Consider the following 23,259-nt stretch of genomic DNA (forward strand, 5'->3'; position numbering starts at 1 on the left):
AAACTTGATAGTCCAAACACCCGTCCTGATGCAATGAAGCGACGAATAGACCCTGCAAGTAACTTCACGAAAACTGCGAGAGTTGATGTATTTGGGAAAACAGAAAAGAAGGCGAAGTCATGTTTTTGACGTAGAACTGCGTCTCTCAGGAAATGCAATTACATAGGGATGTAAAACGAAAATCGAAAAACGGTAGAAGTAAAAAATATGTCTAATTTTAAACGCCAATAAATCGGTTAGTTTTCGATGGATTTCCGCCTGTCGTGCAGCAATCGATTGTAATAATCTTTTATGCAATTTGTAATTTGACCATTCGAACTATTGTACTATTGCAAACTGTCTAGCCATATTGAAACGCTAAATTCGACTTCTGAGTGGTCTAAGCGACCTTTCTCAAGCATAACCGAATTATAGACCTAGGATATGTAATATTTGGCCTATGTTACAGCCTGCTTCAGCCTAAACTAGTCTTGTTAGTTCTGGACAGCGACTACGACAGTCCTTACTTAGCAGCAGCAGCAGCGATGGTAGCGAATAGCAGCAGAAGCATCGATAGTGGCAGGACCAGCTGGTGCAGCACTTCCTCTAGTATAAAGATGCTTTGTGCGGTATCGGGCAGCATCAGTAGTACCGACACTTCCTCCAATGAAAAGTTGCCTCTTTTTGAATACTGACAATCAAAACACATGAGCCGTCAAATCTTCAGTGTTAAAACAACGCGTAAATCATCTCTTCTAGATGATTCGCGGGTCATGAGTGAGTGAAGATGAATAGGCCTGATTCCCAGAATTAGGAAACATTTCATTCCTACAGACTTTTCAAATACCCGAGGCAACCTCCCGTTGCATGTTAGTATCATTTTCATGCACCTGATGTACGAAATAGTATCCTTTTCACTCCCTTGATGCACGAGCTTCTTTTCTCGAATTACCTGCATGGCTTAAGTCGGAAAAATGGCGTATGGAGATAAATAAATTCATATAAATCAAGTGTTGAAGTGGTCTCTGTGGTTCTGTGGTTAGCGATGTTGGTCGGCTAGCTCTACCACGCGGTAGTGATATCGGATTCGATTTCCGATCAGATCGAGGATCTTTTCGAGCTGGAAATTTTCAAGTCTCAGCACTGGGGCACAGTGTTTTGTTGTACCGATCCTACAACATGCAAAATGTGCCGAAAACAATGTCGATAACGAATTCTCTCAACTAATCTAGTTGATGAAGACCGCATTAGCCCCCCCAGGCTAGCGTGCGATATTGTTCTTTGTTGAAGGTAGACAGACGGCATGAAGGGCGAGAGGTCAGGTGTGCAGAGGAGCGGCACCATCATCACGAAGTTTCACATGCTTCTATTTTTCGCGGATGACAGAGAGCGTGGTAATCCTGCGGGCATTGGTGCTGCGGTGGTAATGGATAGGGATACTTTCGAAATGGTGGATGAATTTGTCTATCTAGGTTTGCGCTTTACAGGAGGCTGATTCCCGCGCTGTAACACTCTACGGGTATGAATCGTAGACGACGAAGGAGGCTGATCGGCTAGCACTTGGGGTCTTGGAGCGCAGAATGCTACGATCGACATGCGGTGGTAAACAAGAGTGACGCAGGCACATGAATCGTGAGCTTTACCAAGTGTACAAACATGCTAATATATTATCAAGCTGGTGAAACACGACTGGTTACCGTGGGTTGGCCATGTAGCACGTATGGCGGATGAGCGGCTGGCAAAAATAATATTCAGTAGAAACCCGGATAAAGGCCGAAGACTTCGAGGACTTCACGCGCGTTCCGATGTGTGCTGTCGATGAGGATGCCGAGTAGCGTAACTGTAAGGAGCGAGGAGCAGCCTAAGACCGTGCATCATTAAGGTGTATACTGGATCCAGTATAAGATTCCTAAGATCGCTTTTAACCGTTGCCCTCAGTCAGCTCGAAAATGCATCAACAGGCCGCAGGGTACTTATTCGCTGGATTCGTCGCTTCTACGTTTGCTTAGAGAAAAACTAAATTGAAGTCTATGAAGACTTTACTGTCCATCGAGCTTGCTACAGGTAGTAAGTTTCACTTTTTACAGTTTGAGCTCCAGGACAAAAATTGGTGTTTCCGGGTCAAGCTTCACTTGAATACAGTTGAAGCTTAATCTGTGCTGACAGAAGCAGCTTCAGTGGTAGGCGATGCTGTCACGAAGTGGAATCAAACCGACCAAAAGACCCAGTCAATTCTCATTCGATTAACGACGGATGAAATTCTTGAATTTGTTAGGTAGAAGCAAACGACAGTTGAAATGTTGATGGTTCAAGCCGAACGTAACTAAGTAAGCAGTTGGCACGATTACATGAGGAAGGAACGAATTTCCATGATCGCAAGAGGGAAAATGGAAGAAGGTGACCAGGCAGCTCAACTACGTTAACTACGTCTTAACGTTACGCGACAGCTATGATCCCCTGGTGACGAAGTTGTTCCAAAGCTTTGAGGATGATAGCGCTATAATGTTGGTTAAACGTACGCGCAAAGGTTCAAGTCTTGTACAATCATTGTACTTCTCGATTCGCACAAATTTTGCACTAAAATCGCACAGTAAATGTGTGAAAAGGATAGCGCAGCAGTTGTACTGCGAATACATTGACATAGATTGAAATCAGCACATGTATCATATACCGACACTTTAATTCTTACATCGAGTGTATTAGTGGCTGCTCTTCCTCTCTTGCTCGTAGATTTTTCATGTACGTGCGACGAGACTAGATACGTCACATATAATTTGCAGGTTGCTCTTTCGGTTCTTTTTCGGTTCGGATTGCGACGCGCAAGACGATGTCTCGTCGTTTTACGAAATGAGCGAGACACCCGTGCTGTACATACTTGATGCCAGTTTTGTAAGTTTCACTCATACTGTCGGTGCGTGCTTGCTGCTACTCAGGGGAAAGCGTGTGTGCAAAAGACTTGAGAAGCGTAGCATATGTCTTGTTCTCAAGCAGAAAAGAGGAGCTGACAAATACATTGAAAAAACGCTAGAGCATTAATTGTGTTATGCCCAACACGCAATCATTCTACTGGTTCCAAACCACATCAACAATTGCGCTAAAAACGCACAATTTTGTACTGGTTTCGCACCATCCAACTTCTGCGTGTAAGCTTATGATCCAACAGAAACCAAGATTTGATCAACGCGTTCGAGGGCAGATTCTTTTTTTTTTTTGGTAATCGAAAGAAATGGACACATAACAAAGATGGAATGTTATAACCACACATCTAGCGATGCTTATTGTTAGCTTGTTCCTGTGCAACAGCGCTTGCAGACGGTGGTAACTATGGACAGATTTCACAACAAGATATATCTTCAGATGGTTGGTAAACGGCTAAGCACGTGTCACTTGAGACCTCATTGTGGTCATTCTCCTCGTAAGGCAGTATTACTTACTTACTTACTTACTGAATACTGGGTTCACCGCAGAGGTGCGCAAGCTCGTGGTTCATCCTACGCCTCCGCATTCCATTCACCTGCACACCGCCAAAAATGGTTCTTAGCACCCGACGTTCAAAACCTCCGAGTACTCGCAAGTCCTCCTCGAGCATTGTCCACGTCTCATGCCCGTAAAGAACGACCGGTCTTATTAGCGTTTTCTCCAGGATACACTTGGTGCGAAGACTCAGATTTTGCGACCGTTGTTTTTTATGGAGCCCATAGTAGGCACGACTTCCACTGATAATACGTCTCCTGATCACCCGCCTGGTATCGTTGTTCTCAGTTGCCAGAGAGCCGGTACACAAACTCGTCGACTACCTCGAACTCATCCCCGTCGATTCTTACCGTATTACCTAGGCGTCCCCTGTCGTGCTCGGACCCACCTGCAAGCATATACTTAGTTTTTGACGTAATAATCTTCAGTCCGATCCTATCTGCTGCACGTTTCAGTCGGGTATACTGGTCTGCCACCGTCTCAAATTTTCCGCCGACAATATCTACGTCATCCACAAAGCAAATAAATTGACCTGATCTGTTTAAAATCGTGTCCCGCTTGTCAAACCCCGCTAGTCTCATAACCACCACCTTGTCGGAGCTCCCTGTGAGACTCGAATGGGCCCGACGTTCCACCCGAAATTCTCACACAATACTTCACAACCTCCATCGTACCCTTAATCAGTCTTGTCAGCTTCCCCGGGAAGTCGTTTTCGTCGAGAATTCTCCATAGATCTTGTTGGTTTATTGTATCGTATGCGGCTTTAAAATCGACGAAAAGATGGTGTGTAGGGACTCTAAACTCGCGGCACTTTTGGAGGATCTGCCGCAGTGTTAAGATTTGGACAGTCGTTATAGGAGGTGAGGTGGAACGGGAACGGAAGAACGCGAATTCCGGGCAGTAGATCCTATTACGGGCACTTCATTTAAGTATCACATCCACTATAATCGCGGTGTGAAAGCAGAAAGCAGGAGTCAGTTTCGTGCTCATAGAGAAACAGATGAAGCGTGTCATTAGCGGAGACCGATCAGTGACGCGCGAATATTAAAATGTTTCTTTTACAGCCTGATAAATGTGTACGCACCGACCAACGATAAACCCAAAGAAAAGAAGGAGGAGTTCTGCGGGCTCCTTGAAAAAACGTATTATGAGTCCTCAGGACACGACATCAAGATCGTCATCGGGGAGCAAAATGCGCAGATCAGGAGAATTTCTTCCGCCCCGTGATTGGTAGAGAAAACCTTCACACTACCACGCACGATAACGGCTTGAAGCTGGTCAATTTCGCTGCAGCCAGAGGTATGACTATCTGTAGCAATTATTTTGCACGCTTGAGTATACGTAAGCACACCTGGAGGCACCCAAATGGAGAGGTTTGCTCTCAGATCGACCATGTTCTGATTGATGGTCGACATTTTTCTGACGTTACATACGTGAGGTCGTTCAGAGGACCAAACGTTGACTCGGATCATTATCTCGTGGTATCCAAGATTCGCGCCCAGTTGTCCAACGTGTTAAAATCTAGGACGACAAGGAGAATACAGTTTAACAACCAGCGGCTATCAACTGGAGAAAAGAGGATCAAGTTGGAGGTAGTCTGAATGAACAGTAGAGGCATATCCACAATACAATCAGCACCACAGCAAGAGAAGTGTTGGATACATCTGTGACAGCCACGTCCAATGAGTGGTTTGACACTGAGTACTAGTGAGCAACGGATGAAAAGAACCACGCCAAAGTTCACATGGTAGCCATGACTGTGACTCGTCAGAGCGTGGGAAAATACCGGGTAGCTAGAGCTGCTGAAAAAAGACTCCATCGCCGGAAGAAATGACAGCATTGGGGGTGTATTCTTGCGAAGACGGAAGGTTGCTTCTCTAGGCGAGAAGCTTCTACAAGAAACATGTCAGCCTCTGTCATATGCAACGATAGTGAGGGGGACCTGATTACCGATACAACGGAAGTGGCCAGGCGTTGGAAGGAACACTTTAGTGTGCTGTTGAATGGTGAAGAAAACAGCGTAGTCGAAAGGAGCAGGATGATGATTAAAGATGATGACAAAGCTGTGGACCCACCATCCATAGACGAGGTTAAGAGAGCAGTTAGAGATGAAGAACTGCAAGGCAGCTGGTAAGAATGGCGTTCCAGCTGAACTTTTTGAAGTCAGGAGCGAGCGGCTGTATCGTGCTTTACACCGGATCATGCTGAGAGTGTGGTCCGATGAAGAATTGCCCTCGGACTGGTTGGAGCGCCTTATATGTCTGATCTACAATAAAGGCCACCGCCTGGACTGTAGTAATTATCGGGGCATAACGTTGCTCAATTTCGTTTACAAAATTCTCTCCCGTATTCTGTTCCATAGACTGAGGCCATTATCGGAGACCTTTGTTGGCGATTACCAATGTGGTTTTCGGCCAATGATTACCAATGTGGTTTTCGACGATTACCAATGTGGTGCATCAGATCTTCGATAAATTTCGAGGATTTAACCTGCAGACGCACCATCTGTTCATTGACTTTCAACAAAACTAAATAGGCAGATACGTGCCACCCTTGAAGACTCTACACCATGCGTCTGGATAGCCAGTGAGATATCGAATTCCTTCGTGACGTTAGATGATTTGAAGCAGCGAGACGGACTGTCGAACTTATTGTTCAACATCGCATTGGAAGGTATACGCAGGGCCGGCGTGCAAAGAAGCGGCACCATCATTACGAAGTCTCACATGCTTGTAGGTTTTGCAAACGACATCGAGATCATTGGTATCAACCGTAAAGCAGTGGAAGTGGCCTTCGGGCCTCTCAGGAGGAAAGCTGCGAGAATAGAGCTCATCATTAATTCTTCCAAAACTAAATACATGTTAGTTGGCAGAGAACGTGGTAGTCCGACGGATGTTGGTGCTGAGGTGGTGTTAGATGGGGATACTTTTGAAGTAGTCGACGAGTTTATTAACCTGGGTACATTAGTGACATGTGACAACGAGGTTAGCCGTGAGATAAAAAGGCGGATAGCAGCTGCAAACAGGCTTGATTGCGCTACCAGCTGAGGTCCCGTAGTCTGCAAACCCGTACTAAACTTGTACTCTGTGTTTTTGAGCGTAGAATTTTGCGTTCAATCCTTGGCGGCAATTTATAAAATGGTGTTTGGAGCAGACGCATGAACCATGAAGTGTAGCAGGTGTACAAATTCGCGGATATAGTTAAGCGAATAAAACACGGCAGGTTGCAGTGGGCTGGACATGTAGCTAGAATGCCGGAAGAACTACTAGCAAAGACTATATTTAGCAAAAATCCCGATAGTGGCCATCGACTTCGAGGTAGGCCCCGCACTCGTTGGATGTGTGCTGTCGACGAGGATGCCAGCGAAATAGGTGTAAGGGGAGATTGGAGGATAGCAGCCTAAGGCCGAGTGACATGGCAACGTATTGTGGATTCGGCATTGGATAATCGGTCTGTCGCCGTGAAAGTAAAGTAAGTTTATCTTCAGATCGTCGGCACACGTACCGGCACCTAGAAAAGTGGCGCTGTCGTTGAAGTACAAGGTATCCAGCAAAGAACCTAGTTTACTGCCTTGAGGGACTTTGAAAATATTGCTTATTGCACGTAAAACTGTGAAATCTAGCTTGAAATGCAAGGTGCTGATTAAAAGTAACGAGTCATCCTCTCAGACACACCGAATTCAAACAGTTTACGCAAAAGTATTTGATGATCTACCGCATCGAAAGCGGCCCTAAAAATGTAACACAGCGTTAACTTTGCGCTCGTTTCAATCTGTAAAATACAGGTTCTTATAAATTCGATCAAGTTAGGCTGTTCAGAATTACACTGCGCACTATGATTTCGAAGAGCTTATATCCAGCAGAAATACTGGTAGTTCCACTATAGTTGCTCACGTCTCGTTTCTCTCTCTTTTTGAATACAGGAAGCATGGAGAATCGTTTCCATAGTGCTAGAAACTTCCGTTGCTCAATCGATTCAGTAAAAATCCTTCTGAGGGGCACGGCACAGCGACAGAAAATCAGGGTCCGGAGAGTAGGAGCTTTTCGACTTCTTGACGCCAGCTATGACCATAACAGAAGTAATATCAAAAATATCCAGATCAACAGCACCAACATACGAGTAGAACCTATACAGATCGACAAGCAGTTGACGAAGGCACTGGACGTTGGATGAATCGACGATGAGACGTGCAATCATTAGAATCTTGTTTCAATAAACTGTTTCTTAAGTATTCGTTAACATTTGCCTGAGTTGACATCCATGTCCAAGTCTTATGTCATCCTATTGTTTTATTAACTCTATAATTTTTAAAAATAGCAGTCAAATTGAAGATAGGGGAAAAAGATAGTTGAAGAGCAGGCATTAATCCACCCCGAGTTCCTTATTTCACCTACAATTCTTTGCTGATGGCAGACATTAGCTTTCGCTTGAGTTGAAATTCGATGCCCACCGAAGTGCGTTACACTTGTGAAAACAAAACACAGCGTCGGCGTCGTTAAAGTTTGTTCTCCGTGACGAGCTTCCGGTCAGCGGAGAGAGAGCGCGTGCCATTTGGACCCGGCCGGGGGACGGTGCATTTATCGCATTACAGCTCGCCTCCACCGCGAACTTGATATTCCCTATTGTCACTCGAAAACAATACACATCGGATATGCGTTTCATAAAATTGCAAGGCACGCGAGTAATAGTGGGTTACCATTTCACTGCCCGCCAGGCTTGAGTTGGCAGCATCCTGTTTGTTCCATTTGACAATGAGTGCAAGCAGTGAACTATCATTTACATTGTGACGAAAATTTCGCTACTGATTTATACCAGAACCATTTCCTTGTTACAGGGATTGGTTAGTGCTTCAACCTCGATCTACTCGAAGCCAAAAAGCGCATTGGTATTCCTTGCGTTGAACCACGATTGGAAAGTGCTTTTCAGTTTTAGTACACATTTTACAATACGTGTCGACACGGAACAACCGCTACACTTGTAAATCGTTCAAAGTGTACCTTCTTGAATATTTCATGTACGGATCGACGAACGTTCCATTTAGAAACAACAGTTCAACTGAGAGGTACCAATATGCAGTTGGTTTCGATTACGCACCCCTCCAATTCTACCACTCGCATCCTTGCCCGTCGCCACCCAAAATCCATGCAAGCCTTCAAATGCGCGAGAACGAAATGTTTTATTTATGTTCATATTTAAATTTAAATGTGCGATCGATAAATAAATAAAATCAACTGGCGTTCGATTCGAAACGCGGTTGGCGGATTTTCGCCTGCCACCTTCTTCCACCTCCGAACGTAACGCGATTCTCTCGTATGCGAGTGGGCGGGTGGCGGTGGGAAAACTCGTCTCGCCACTGATGATGCTAAGCTGCGATGCGATCCGATCGGTAACCGACCGTGCACCGGAGCACCGGAATGGTGTTTTTATTTTTCGAGAATTAAATTGAAATTAAATAATTGCGATCGTTCTGCGTGTGAATCGAAGATAAATGCGTGCGATGTTCCACGTTGCGCCCTATGCTGACACGAGGCGATGCGATGCTATCTCTCGAAGCTGTTTTATAGTGCTGCACTCCAAGTTTTTTGTCGAGCGATTTTTTTTTGTTCCAGACTGCAGTTCGATTTTTCTTCGGTACTCGTTTAGCATATCAAATGTAGCCAATGAGCAATAAATTAATGACAACGATTTATACTTAATCGAACCGGGACTCAGTCAGCGGCGGATTGATAAATTTATCCAATCTCCTAATGAAGCTGTGTGTGCCTTTCGAGCCGCGATTCAGTCACCGGGGCAGCAGCCAGCGTTGATTCGTTTCGACACTTTAACGCAAGATCATGTTGTGCAAAGATAGCGGTTAATTCGTGGGAATACTGGAGAGCAGACGAATTAAATGCATATCTGTGATATGCTATGCGTATTTTTGAACAACCTAAAGTTAACTGGGGTGCAGTCGAAATAATAAACTGTCAGTGAGAAAATCTCGAAGGAAAGGTGGCTAATAGTGTGACCCAATCATTCAAAATTTTAGCTTTTTTTTACTCTCGTATTGTTCACCTTTTGGTGGTTGACTACATACTTCCTACATCCCCGAAAATGTTTTTCAATTCAATACAAAAATATATCTTTGCTTATTGTTTTAAGTATTAGCGCTAAAATGCGTTTTGAAAAATTTCCTCTGTGGCAACTGAGAAGAAGATGGCACTTGTCGACCGCAAGCGGAAAGATGACTTACTCGTGCAGTGAGATTTACATTCCAAGGGTAAAGTATAAGGCGCTTTTTTTCCATTTGAGAGACTACCCAATCATCGCCTTGCTCCTGGACAGTTCAACACCATCAATTATTCTTAGGTTTTATTTACTTTTCCCCTTCCTACTTCATTGCCTAAACGTATTAATTATGACTATCAATTGGTTGACTTATTTTGGTGCATAACCCCCGGTCTGACCTGCTGGCAGCAAAGAGAGAGAGAAAAAATCGATTGCATCCAGTATTACCTGCAGTGCCCCTCAGTGGGGACGATGTGGTCATATTTACAATTTTGAGGTCTAAGGCCGCCAAGCTGGCGGGTTCGGTCAACAACGGCAACGCTCCCGCTCCAGCTCGAAAGGGATCGAGCAAAGGGAAAATAACACAGAAATTGAAATAATGATTTAATTGCATGATTCCAGCCTGCGAGGCCTAGCCTCCAGAGAGTGATGGTCTGCCGGCCGGAGCCTCCCTGAGCCAGAAACTGACAGACAAGACGAGGATGAAAATACGTTTTACGTTTCGTTTTTCGTTGTAGTTTTATTTTATTATGCACAAAATGGCTTCATTAGTGGAGTGCAGCATACGCGCATGCATTCGACAATCGGGAAGACTGCGGTTTTCGTGTACGGAGAGCAGACAAAACCTACGCAAAAGTTTCAACCCGATTGGCGTATTCCTTCGGCACATCCGACACAGGCTGAACGCAGCAGCGATTCTGGGGCGCAGGGTAATTACTGTGACGGTCCGCGCAGGCCGAGGATTGGCAGGTCCAACCAAACTGTGCAGCTGTCAGCTCAGTGCCTTGATAATCGTTCGCAGTTTCTTCGCCGGTCCGGCGTGTGTGTGGTCCGACTGTTTCGCCCCTTGTGAGAAAGAAAAGGATTTGCTGTGACGGTATTTTTAAATCGGTTTACATTGCATATGCATGTGCCACGTTCGCCCTAGGGATTTATTTTACTCATTGGTCAACAATTTCGATAATGAATGATCCGTTTACCATTTCCGTGAAATGCTTTCTAAGCAAATGGGCCAACGTCAATAGCAGCCCGCAGGAGGCTGCTAGGGTTCCATATCTCTAATTTATTACCGCTGATCGATTTCACAATTTATGGTGCACTTATTGGCGATAGGTTTTTCCAGCTTCCGAAGATAAAAAGCCGAAACGCTTTGTGCCAGATTCCGCTTCCGCAGAAAGACATCCGCGCGAGCGCGCTCCTCCGTTAATGATTGGCTTCGGTTGACCCTCCTGCCTTCCCACCTCCGTCACTGTGCCACTGGGGAATAAGAGTGCACATCTCGGTTCGAAAATGGCCTCGGGAAGCTCAGGCCACTGGAAAATTAATGCGCTAAGTGTGTGTCCGATTCGGTAGTTAGTTATTTATTGCATGTTTTTAAGAACTTTTTTGGCCCTATTCCAAGTTTATAGAATGGTTTACGGTTCGTGATTAGCGTTCTGGCCTAGTTGGATGAAATAAAGCTACTAATTTTGGGATGAGATGAGTACTAATAGAGAAGAGTTATTGCTTTGTTGAGCGCGGTTTTTTGTGATTTAATTGTGCTTTTTTGTGTCATACTGTTACAAAAGTTACCGTCGGATAAATCAGAACAAATCAATTTGAAGCCTGGAAAGCTACTCAATATAGTTGCTCATTTGGTTAAAATTACACTTCGTTAGCCAATCATTGATGCTTGTTTGAACTCGGAGAATTTTTTTCAAATTTATATTTTACAGTGCATATACAGGGTGACAAAAAAGTCCGGTCACACAGGAAAATCTCAATATTTCAAAGAACATGAAGAAAATCTGAATCTGGCTTTCATAGCTTTATTCAGTAACTCATAAAAATACTTCACAGACGATACCTCGGAATTACATCACCTTTCTCTGATCGAACCAGCTTCAGACGTTTCGGAAAGTCGTCGCAAGCGGCGCGCACGTGCTCCATCGGCATCTCGTCCCAGATTTTCGTAATAACTCGCTTGAATTGCTCCAAATTTGTTATTTCATAGTCGTTCAGCTTCGACATCATGTATCCCCACACGAAATAATCCAGTGGATTCAGATCCAGAGACGACGGAGGCCATTCATTCTTCGACATGAAATCGGTCAAGTTTTTCTCACACCACGCCTGAACAACCTTTGCGGTGTGGGATGGGCGCCATTTTGCTGGAAGCAATAGTAATCGTTTTCAAACAATAGTGCAGCTTGAGGCAGAACATTTTTATTCAAAACCGTGTCCAGGTAGTATGCTGCGTTGATTTTGACCCCTTTATCGATAAAAATAAGAGGCAGTTTACCTCTCTTGCAAATGGCTCCCCAAACCATCACTGACGTCTTATTTTGGAACCGGGAAACATTCAGCTTGTCCGCAGGAGCTTGCTGGAGGCTCACACTCTAAGCTCGATCATTTTGGCGATTGACTGTTTGCTCCAAAACGAACAGCTTCTCGTCCGAAAAAAAAATCTCGTCATCTGCGCGCCAACCGAGCAACTCCCGCGACCGTTGGTACCTCTTGTCCTTTGTAGCCTTGGTAACCCCATGAACCACCTGTTTTTTGTACGGTGTAAGTTTTAAATCCTTGCGCAGAAGCAGGCGGATTGATTCTCAGCTCATTGTAAGGTTCCTGGCCAGCTTCCGTGCAGATTGTAAAAAAGTGAGAATGAAATTAAATAGTCTCGAGAACACTTTTCTTTCCATAATTTTTGAACCACATGTCCAATCTTTATGAAAATCAAAAGTTAAGGGTTTTTTAGGTAGCCCGTTCATTTGAAATTAATTTTGTTCAAATCGTTCAAATGCGTAGTTTCTGAGATATTGATGTTTCGTGATTTTTACATTTTGATACATAACTTCAAAACTAGAAATCCGATTACAATAAAACTCAATAGGGTCTTATGGGGCAAATTTTTTCAATCATTTGCAATTAATTTCATGCCAATCGGTCCAGCCATCTTTGAGAAAATCGAGTGAGATTGGGAGAGCGTTACACACCACACATACACACACATACAAAAAATGCTCAGCTCGTCTAACTGAGGCGAGTGATATACGACATCCACTGGAAGCCAAAGAAGGATATTTTCACCTTCGATGTGAGCAGCATGAAGGAGGAAATCCGGTGCTACTTCAATGGGGTTGCGATTGCCGCCCTTGAAGATGCGGAAGCTCATCTATTTGTGGATGCCAGCGAATTGGCCTGTGCTGCGGTCTTGCATTTTCGATACGTAGACGATGGAAGACCCAAATGTGCTCTGGTTGCCGCAAAAACGAAGGTCGCGCCGCTGAAACCGCTTTCCATCCCACGTCTGGAGCTGCAAGCGGCGATGATCGGGGCAAGATTGATGAACTCCACCCTAAGTTCATAAGACTTCAAAGTAAGCAAGCATTTCTTTTGGACCGATTCTTCAACGGTTCTCAGCTGGTAGCGCTCCGTTAGTCGACGCTACCACCAGTTTGTAGCCTTCCGAGTAGGAGAAATCCTCACTACCATTAGCGTGGATGAGTGGCGTCACGTTCCGTCAAAAGTAAACATCGCCGACGTAGCCACGCCGTCAAGTTTCGACCCAAACGATCCGTGGTTTTGTGCCCCGGAATTCCTGTACCAAACCAAAGAGAAGTGGCCGCCCAAGGCACCAGAAAAGCTGACAGAAACTGAAACCGAACTACGTGCCGCTTTCCAGTTTCACGGTATAATACCGCAAGTTGCAGTGAAATTCAATAGGTTTTTCGAAGTGGAATCGGCTACTGAGGACGACACCCTATGTTCTACGAGTTGTGCGTAGATTCAAAGGAGAGAAGCCGTCCAATCCGTATATTGTGTCGCAGAAGGAGTTAGCTGACGCAGAAACCGCCATATGGACAAAGATTCAATCCGAAACGTATCCGGACGAGTACGCGATTCTGCAGCGCAATCTAGCCAGCGCAATCGTTCCTATCCCGAAATCGAGTCCACTAGCGTTTCAGTGTTTCTAGACGAGCGTGGCGTCATCCGAATGAACACTGACGAAGGATATGAAATATCCGATCGTGCTTCCGAGGAAGCATCATGGCGTCTACCTCCTACCTGAAAGCTACCATCGGAAATTTCTTTACGCAAACGGCGAGACTGTCGGTAATAAGATGCGTCAGCAGTTCTGAACACCGGGCCTACGAGTTTTGATTCGTCAGCTTTCGAAGCAATGTATGACCTGCCGTGTTAGGAAAGCTGAACCAGCACCTCCTATGATGTCAGCACATCAAACGTTCCGAGTGACAGGAATGGTTAGACCGTTCACACACACTGGAGTGGACTACTTGGGACCAATAGTGGTGAAACAAGGCCGCAGCTTGGCTAAAAGGTGGGTGGCGTTATTTACCTGCCTCACGATACGCGCCGTACATTTGGAGGTATTTCACAGCCTGTCCACTCAGTCCTGCGTGATGGCCATCAGGCGATTCGTAGCTCGTCGGGGCTCACCGGAGTCCTTCTACAGCGACAACGGAACGTATTTCCTGGGAGCAAGCAACCTACTGCGAGTTCAGCTCCAGAATATCCACGAAGACTGAGCGGTGACGTTTACGAACAGTAATACCAGCTGGAACTTCAATCCACCATCAGCACCTCATATGGGAGGCTCCTGGGAGCGCATGGTGCGCTCCGTGAAGGTGGCTATGGCGGCCATTGCGAATCATCCACATCATCCTAGCGACGAGGTGCTGGAAACTGTGGTTCTCGAGGCAGAGTCAATCGTTAATTCCAGACCACTTACATACGATCCCCTATAGTCGACGGAGCAGGAGTCACCCAAGCCAAACCACTTCCTGCTATTTGGCATCAAGGGCATACCGCAACCAGGGATATCTATGCAGGTGGAAGGAAGTACCATACGGGACAGCTGGCGCTAAGCGCAGTGCTTGGTGAACCATTTCTGAAGTCGCTGGATTCGAGAATACCTGCCAACCACAACCAGGCGTACCAAGTGGTTTGAGCCGGTTAAGCCGTTGGAAGCAGGAGACCTCGTTCTTGTCATCGAGAATGGGAAGCGGAACGGGTGGTTACGAGGCAGAGTTATAGACGTTATGAAGGCGAAAGATGGACAAATCCGGCGAGCATTCGTGATGACGAAGAATGGGCTGCTCAACAGGCCTACAGTGAAGTTGGCAGTTCTGGATCTTCAGACACCTGGGGACGGTCCGGAACTTCACGGGCAGGGGGATGTTACGGACGTTAGCCGCACGCTCCTTACAGGAGAGTGGGTTCTGGATCACCCCTAGCTGTAACGGCGAAACAGCATAAATGTCAGCGGGAGAAACGTCGGACGGCAAAAACGTGGTTTAGAACTGTCACATGCAGCATAAACCGACAGATCATTATTAAAATGCCAGTAGCCATTTAAGCACACTGAAACTCTTTCTAATAAACCTCTTTAATCAGTTGACCTAAATAGTGAATCTCCTTTATTAGTTAAATGAGTAGATTAATTATGGTGTTGGTTAGTAAAAATGGGTGAATAAGGTAAATATAAAGTCATGCAATTAATTGAAAATACATGCAGTTAGCTTACATACTAGGTTAAAACTTATACTTAATTATACATCCTTCATCAATTAGTACGGCTGATTCATTAGTACGAACACCACAATTTAATAAAAAAATTTACGGATTAAAAGGGAAGAAAAACACGAAAATGTAAGACAGTAAATTTAAGGAACCAAAAATTGTTACTAACAATGATAATACATTACAGCTTTGAAGCTGCTAGTAAGCTGCTATCAAGACGTCTTTCCTCTTCCCAATCCGAACAGGCCTTTTGGAGCACTTTTATACCTTAAGTTTTTTCAGTGATTGCTACACCTTTCTAGCCCTTTCCGACCGGGCCCATATGAATGCGTAGATAGAAGGTGACTAATGTCAAATTCGTTTTGACGGCAGGACTATCCCGTCCCGGAATACGCTTTGCAGCTGAAAAAAAAACACTTTCCGGGCAGTTGCAATGGTGTGCGTAATACCAGAGGTAGCTGTCACTTTTGTTTTGCTCATTATCGCCATTGTCTTTTATCGCGTTTGTGCTACTGTACGAAAAATTTGCCAATTTACTGAAAAATGACAAAATAACAAAATAAAAAAAATAAATTTCAACCAGATGTTTGACACGCGAAGAACGATAATCAAATCAAACCGATTTCGACACATTTTTTTGACGTTGACTAACGTCTATATCGAAGCTAGGCACCTGAATTTGAAAATCTAGTCATTCAACCAGGGAAAAGTGGTCAGGTTTTGAGCGCTTATTTTTCAGTCATTTATAATCAGGTTTTCGAGGTTTTGGCATCAATCGATCAGAAATTCTTTTACGGTTTAATTCATGTAACAAAAACAAACTATTGTTTGAGATACACTATTGAAAAATTGGTATTTAATATCGATTGTCTAAATCATACCGCGCAGCCAATCACTACCTCTCTTCCCAAGCACAGTCGACACTAACGGATACAATCTATCTGACTTTGTTGTTATTGTTGTTGTCACTTTCTGTTTCCGATGCTTATTTAAGTTCCTTGTCATTTCATTAGCTACTTAGCCCTTCCTTCTTTCTAACTAACTGACGAAGCCTTGGTATAAAAGGTACCGTTCAAACATTCCACCCCATCAGTTCAGTTTACTAGCAGCAGGCAGCAGCAGCGGACATCAACACCGATGGCAGTAGGCGAAGTGGATCAGCAGCGGGCAACAGTGGTTGGCTGCAGTTCTTACCTCTTTCAGTTCGGCTCCCCTTCGATCTGAGTTGGACCCCACCAGCAGTAATCCGATTCAGATATCGTTGGGTGAATACAACCCGAAACTGAAAGAGACTCGCACCGCCAGGTGGTTTGAGATGCCACCATCATCCAGCGTATGAATGTATAGGGTGTGTGCACGTAACGTGTGTGAACATCTGTAGCGTGTGTCTTCATTATACACTAAGGTCGCTTTTTACGCCGTTTTTTTTACGCTGATTCCGGAATTTACGCGGTTTTTTTTACGCGGATTACGGAATTTACGCGGTAGTTTTTTTTTGCCCGGATTTCGATTTCCCTTCACTCGGAATGCAAAATTAACGATGGTTTTTTTACGCGGATTCCGGAATTTACGCGGTTGTTTTACGCGGATTCCGGAATTTACGCGGTTTTTTTTACGCGGCACGTATCCCCCGCGTAAAAAGCGACTTTAGTGTATAAGGTGGGTGGCTAGCGTGTGTGGTTTGCTATATAGCGTGTGTGTATGTTTATGGCGTGTTTGCATGTCTGTAGCGCGTGTGGCCAGTGATGCCACATATACAGATTTATCTGCATTTATACAGATTTTTTGCGTATTTTTCATACAAATATCTGCATATACAGATTAAAGATTTTCTGGAAATAATACAGATTTATACAGATTTTTTTTTTGGTTTTCATGGGGTCGTAAATTAAACTTCTTTATATAGTTCAAAAATATAAATTAACTCAAATGCGGTGGAGCGTGTCGGAGGTTTTATTATATTCATATGCTACGCATATACGTGTGCATAAATAAATCATGGAAAAAATGTTAAACAAGCTATATTGCATTTTTTTTTTTCGAGAAGGATATGTCCAGTACATATGCAGATTTTATTTCACAGATTTTTTCAAATTTTACCAAGGTGATAAGATTTTTTGAGCTCCAAAATACAGATGAAAATGTGGCATCACTGCGTGTGGCACCGCCAGGTGTGAGAAGCCACCATCATTCAGCGTATATCTTTGGGCTATATAAGAGACTGTTTCTCCTCAAGCAAAGCAGAGAGACGAATGACCGTTTGGGGTTAAAGGCTCTTCAAAAGATTCAATCAATCAAAACCCACCAGTTTCATTACTAAACCGTACCGGTTACATACGGACGCTAGGTGTTAGCAACTGAAAGGAGGAAAGACAAATAGTACCGGTCATCTCGGGCCGATTTCACCGTAATGCTGGTGGCTGTTAGTAGTACATGGCTACTGCAAAATACTGAAATGTCTGGAATTCTGGACGGACTAACCAGTAAACAAGAACATTCGGCAACTGGTATCTTTTGGTGCCTCGAAGTTTTGTAATAGATGCGTTGCAATTCCCTCTACTATTTGTTTTACTGGAATATAAGAATACGGTAGTCAACGTCATGCGGTCGTGTCTTGAATACCACCCTCCTACTACACAGTGCAACAATTTTTTTGCCTTGGCTTCTATGTATGATTTTTTGATGCAGTTTGATGCGAAAATAAATTTCCCTGAGTTTGAACATATTTCAACTTAAGGGGCAACAATGACGCCATGTGGAATTTTTGAAAAACTGGAAATTTTTGAGGTTTTTTCGACGCCATTTCGTTTTAAGACCAAATATCAAAATTCTAAGAATTTGTCCATATATTAGCATCCTTTTACTCATCTTTTGGAAAAAACAGATCTTAAATCGGACAAAAACTGAGCTCAAAACGGTGATTCTACGAAACCGGTTTTGGCAAAGTTTCAGAATATTTCACAAAGCAAAATAATATCGATAATTTCTGAGTATTAATGGTAATTCGCTAATATCTCAAAGTGATAGTCTAATTATATCTTATTTTGAGTAAAAAAGTCTCAGAAATCGAATGGTAGGTGTCTGAACAACGTAAAATGTCAGCAAATAAACCTATTTTAGTATTGTAGGGGAAACTCTTAGAATTTTGATATTTAGCTTCAAAACAAAATGGCGTCGAAAAAACCACAAAAATTACCGGGGCCTCAAAAATTCAAAATGGCGCCATTGTTGCCCCTTAAGTTGAAATATGTTCAAACTCAGGAAAATTTAATTTTGCATAAAAATACACAAAAAAATTATGTATAGAAGCCAAGGCAGAAAAAAAAGTCAATTTTTGTTGCACTGTGCTATTTATTTTGACACGTACGTGTGAATGTGTTGGTGTCTTCAAAACTGCACCCTTTTTATTTCGCGGACTGTCTGGGACAGAAAAAGGGTAGTCCGGGATAGTCCGGAAAGTGTTAAAACAGTGATAGGACAAAGTGTAGTCCGCGGGGTAGCTACACCGCAAAAACGAAAACGACATTCTCTTTTTGAAAGTCTTATTCATTGTTTTATTGCTCACAACGCTAGTGTCAACATCGCAGCTGCTACGAAGAATAAGAAACCGAAGCAAGTGAGTGTTTTTATATAGGAATTACTTTGATTTAAGTTCTGTTATCCGTCATTTTTTACCTACACAATTGTGTGGGCTCGGTCGGAAAGGGCTAGAAGAAAAGCAAAAAAACCGCGTAAACTCCGGAATCTGCGTAAAAGAGCCGCGTGAAAAAAAACCGCGTAAAAAGAAAAAACACACACACAGAAAAGGCAAAAAGGAAATCATTTAAATATCATTTCATGATTACTAAAAATAATGTTTCCGGTGCTTCGTGCTGCCGTCAAACGGTTCTCCCAATCGCAACAGCGGCGCCTGAAAAGACTGCTAATTAGGGAACCTATACATTAGAGAAATGACAATACACTCACCGTTAAGGCAACTATCAACATCAAAACGGGCGAGCTGTATAATTTTGCATTGCCGTTATCCGTTTTGATGTTGACAGTTGCTTTAACGGTTAGTGTCTTGTCATTTCTCTAATGTATAGGTTCCCTACTGCTAATCCAAGGCCACTCACGCGAGGAAGCCGGTAGCGTAGTTCGTCAATCAGTCGACCAGATTGATCGTTTAGGTTAGGTCATAAACAAGCGACAACAGTCGACTGATTGACTGTAGCGACACAGTCAGATGGCTGGAGACTGTGGCGTCTTCCTTCAAACCGTGAGAGGGAGCACACCTTCGTGTATTTCATACGCGACGTCACTGGAAAAACCGTCGAACTGATGGTGGAGCTGGACCAATAGTCTGCGAACCAAGTAGCGGCACAAAGCTTGTTGATGAACTTTAAGTACGGCGAAGCCCGCATGCGGCAGATTGGCAGAAAGTCTTCGAACACAGGCGTGAAGGGCTCTGTTGCAAAGACAGGAAAGGTACGTCCGGAGACTCCCTCAGAGAGTGCACCGCTACCACCTGCACGTTGCAATCCAGCGACAGCGAAGAAAGTTCTGCCGAAAAGAGGAGCAAGCGTAAGCATCTGAGCAGTCACAACCCTCAGAGCCGCAATCCGCCATAACGTGGAAGTCGTTCTTCTGTCGCCTGCCGTCTGCTACAACAGAAGCCTGCTGCTAATGGTGCGCAGACAACCCAACCTAGCGTCACCGCTGATGGCAACCATCTACCAATCGGAACTCCACAAGTTCCGATGAAGGACACGTCATCCACTCAAAGTGAGCAGCATACGCTGCGTCCAGGTGAACCTCCATCATGCAAAGAGCGCTTCTACAGTTCTTTGCCGGAGGTTCACCATAGATCAGCTATCCGTCGCGCTGATCCAAGAACCATGGGTCCACAATACCAGGATCCTTGGCTTAGCCAATCCAAACGGTAAGTTGATCTATTGCAGCCAAACGTCAAACCCTAGGACTGCAATTCTGTTGAACCGAAATATTAAATTTAATCCCATTACAGAATTCATCCAACGGGATTTAGTTGCCATTGCAGTGGAATTCCAGTCCGCTTACTTTCCAGAGGACGTGGACCACATACCGCCATCCGAAGTTACAGCGCTTGTGCAGTACTGCCGAGGCATCAATAAGTTACTCATCGTCGGCTGCGATGCCAATTCGCACCACACAGTCCGGGGAAGCTAGGATGTGAACTTTTAGTAATGCTACTAGAAATGATCTCACTCTTTGTAGCGCCTCGATAACGGAGAAGGTCAAAAACTGGCATGTCTCTGACGAACCATAGACCATAGACATAGACATATCAGATTTCGGCTACTCCTTTCAGAGAAGAACACTTTAGGAATCCTAATAAAACCAACTGTTACTTTTTCAAAGAACATCTGGTTAGCTCAAGGACATCCTGCCATATTAATATTCGAACTCCAGTTGAACTGAAAATAGCAGCAGTGACCTACGGCATAGGATCACGGAAGCTTTCAATTCAAACAGTCTGCTGTGATGTGCCCTGCTGGAACGAAACTCTTAACAACCTTCGCTGGGAAGCTAGACGCCTGTTCAACAGGGCCAAAATCACGTCCAATTTGCCAAAGCTGTTCTCCATCGACAGTATCATAGGCCACCGTGAAGTCGATGAACATGTGATGTGCGGGCCCGTTGTACTCGCGATATTTTTGTAAGATCTGTCTCAGGAATGTAGCCACTTTTTCCTCGGTCTTCCTCTTCAGCATCCTTTGGAGCTTCAAGTCGCTCAGGGTCGTCGGCCGTCCGGAACTGGACTTTCTTTCGATGCTCTTATTGTTGTCCAATAGCGCCAAGATGTTGTAGATGCCGGTACGGGCTCACCTGCCGTCCTCAAAGGGCCGCACGATGTCCGTTTTCGACGTGGCGAGGTACCGTTCTTTAAACGCGCACACTTCTGAACGGAGTAGCTCCATTGTTTTCGCCATAACGGTTAGAGTTCGACTGATAGTCCTTTAAATTTTAACTTTAAATTTTAAATTTTAGTGCAACGTAAGAACTCGCTAATAAATATTAAAAGGGACACAAACACTTATGGTTCTTACAATGTAAAAAAATTTTACCTTTTTTACCGACCGGTTTCGGGTAAGCTGTTACTCATCTACGGGGCGATGTCCAACTAATTAGTAGGAGAGAGTTACAATTTCAGTTTGGTGAGGTGGAAGAGAGGCGATAGTATGGGAGCATCATCCTCGTTCATAAGCGGCTGTTCCGATGTCATGATATGCATCGACTCCCATGCATTAAGTTGCGACGATTTCCTAATATTTTTCAAAATTTTCGCGTTGTCCCAATCGACATTGTGTTGGAGGGAGATAGCATGACTTGCCACACTTGACTCGTTGGCTCGTTTGTTGGCCACAGCTTTCTTATGCTCTTTTAAACGAACTTTGAACTTGCGCCGTGTTTGGCCAATGTACACAATGTACAATGTCTCCACACCGATGGAAAAAATGGCAGCGTGGGTGGTAAACGAAATGAAACATTATCCCATTTCCCATGGCGCCAGCGTGAAAAACTCGGTCGACTTGGTTGAGCAACTAAAAGGTGTAGAGTTGCGAATGGGGGAGATACTAGTGTCGTTTGATGTCAAAGCACTGTTTCCAAGCGTACCGGTACCAGATGCCATACAAAGCTTTCGTGGACATTTAGAAAGAAGCCGAGCTTCATCCATTCAAATTGAAGCCTACACATCGATAGTGGAGCGATGCATGGACCAAAATTTCTTCACCTTCAGGGGGAAATTTTACCGGCAGGTATTTGGTCTTTGTATGGGCAGCAAATTGTCGCCACTCTTAGCGGAGTTATTTATGAGTGATTTTGAGGGAAAATTGAAAGAGGAAAAAATTTTTCCCCGCGTGTGGAAGCGGTACGTCGATGATGTTTTTGCCATCGTAGAAGAACGTCATTTAGAACAAACACTAGAGCTGCTAAATACTCGACATCCGACGATCAAATTCACCGTAGAACAGGAAGTGGATAAAAAACTTCCCTTCCTAGATTTGATCATATCTAGGAAATCTGACAACTCGCTAAAATTTGGCATCTACCGGAAACCAACATCCACGGACCGGTACATCACTTCGGACTCTAACCATTGTGGAGCCCAAAAACAAGCGGCTTTTCACTCCATGGCCCATCGCCTTGTTAGTGTACCGATGGAGAAAGATGAGTACACGATAGAGAAGGAAAAAATTAAAAAAGCGGCCAAGTTAAACGGATATGACGAAGATTTTGTGGAAAAAATTATCCGCACACACGAACGGAAACAACACAAACGCGAAGTCACCACTCTGCAACCAGAAAAAGAAAATTTAGAGAGGATCAGCATGCCATTCTACGCAAAAGTTACAAACCGGATCAAAAACGCCCTTAAAAGGCACGGCTACCACGTAACTCACAAAAGTGAAAACAGACTACGTGATCTTTTGTGTAACGCGAAAGATAAAATTCCGTCTAATGAGAAGTCTGGAATCTACAAAATTGAATGCCAGGATTGTGCAGCTGTGTACATTGGCCAAACACGGCGCAAGTTCAAAGTTCGTTTAAAAGAGCATAAGAAAGCTGTGGCCAACAAACGAGCCAACGAGTCAAGTGTGGCAAGTCATGCTATCTCCCTCCAACACAATGTCGATTGGGACAACGCGAAAATTTTGAAAAATATTAGGAAATCGTCGCAACTTAATGCATGGGAGTCGATGCATATCATGACATCGGAACAGCCGCTTATGAACGAGGATGATGCTCCCATACTATCGCCTCTCTTCCACCTCACCAAACTGAAATTGTAACTCTCTCCTACTAATTAGTTGGACATCGCCCCGTAGATGGGTAACAGCTTACCCGAAACCGGTCGGTAAAAAAGGTAAAATTTTTTTACATTGTAAGAACCATAAGTGTTTGTGTCCCGTTTAATATTTATTCGACTGATAGAGCTGTCAATTTTTTTCTGCTCACTCATGGGTTACTACGATTGATGCTGAATGGGCAGTT

General features: G+C 44.2%; 1 protein-coding gene across 1 annotated transcript; it reads left to right on the top strand.

Annotated features, from left to right (window-relative positions):
• The first annotated feature begins 21,689 nt into the window (after window positions 1-21,689).
• Window positions 21,690-23,057, top strand: LOC129716761 (uncharacterized). The gene has a single exon (XM_055666601.1). It carries the CDS (start codon window positions 21,690-21,692, stop codon window positions 23,055-23,057), a length of 1,368 nt encoding a protein of 455 aa, XP_055522576.1.
• The last annotated feature ends 202 nt before the right edge of the window (window positions 23,058-23,259 follow it).

This window comes from Wyeomyia smithii, chromosome 1 (genome assembly GCF_029784165.1).
Source record: "Wyeomyia smithii strain HCP4-BCI-WySm-NY-G18 chromosome 1, ASM2978416v1, whole genome shotgun sequence".
In the NCBI taxonomy this organism is placed as follows: Eukaryota; Metazoa; Arthropoda; class Insecta; order Diptera; family Culicidae; genus Wyeomyia; species Wyeomyia smithii.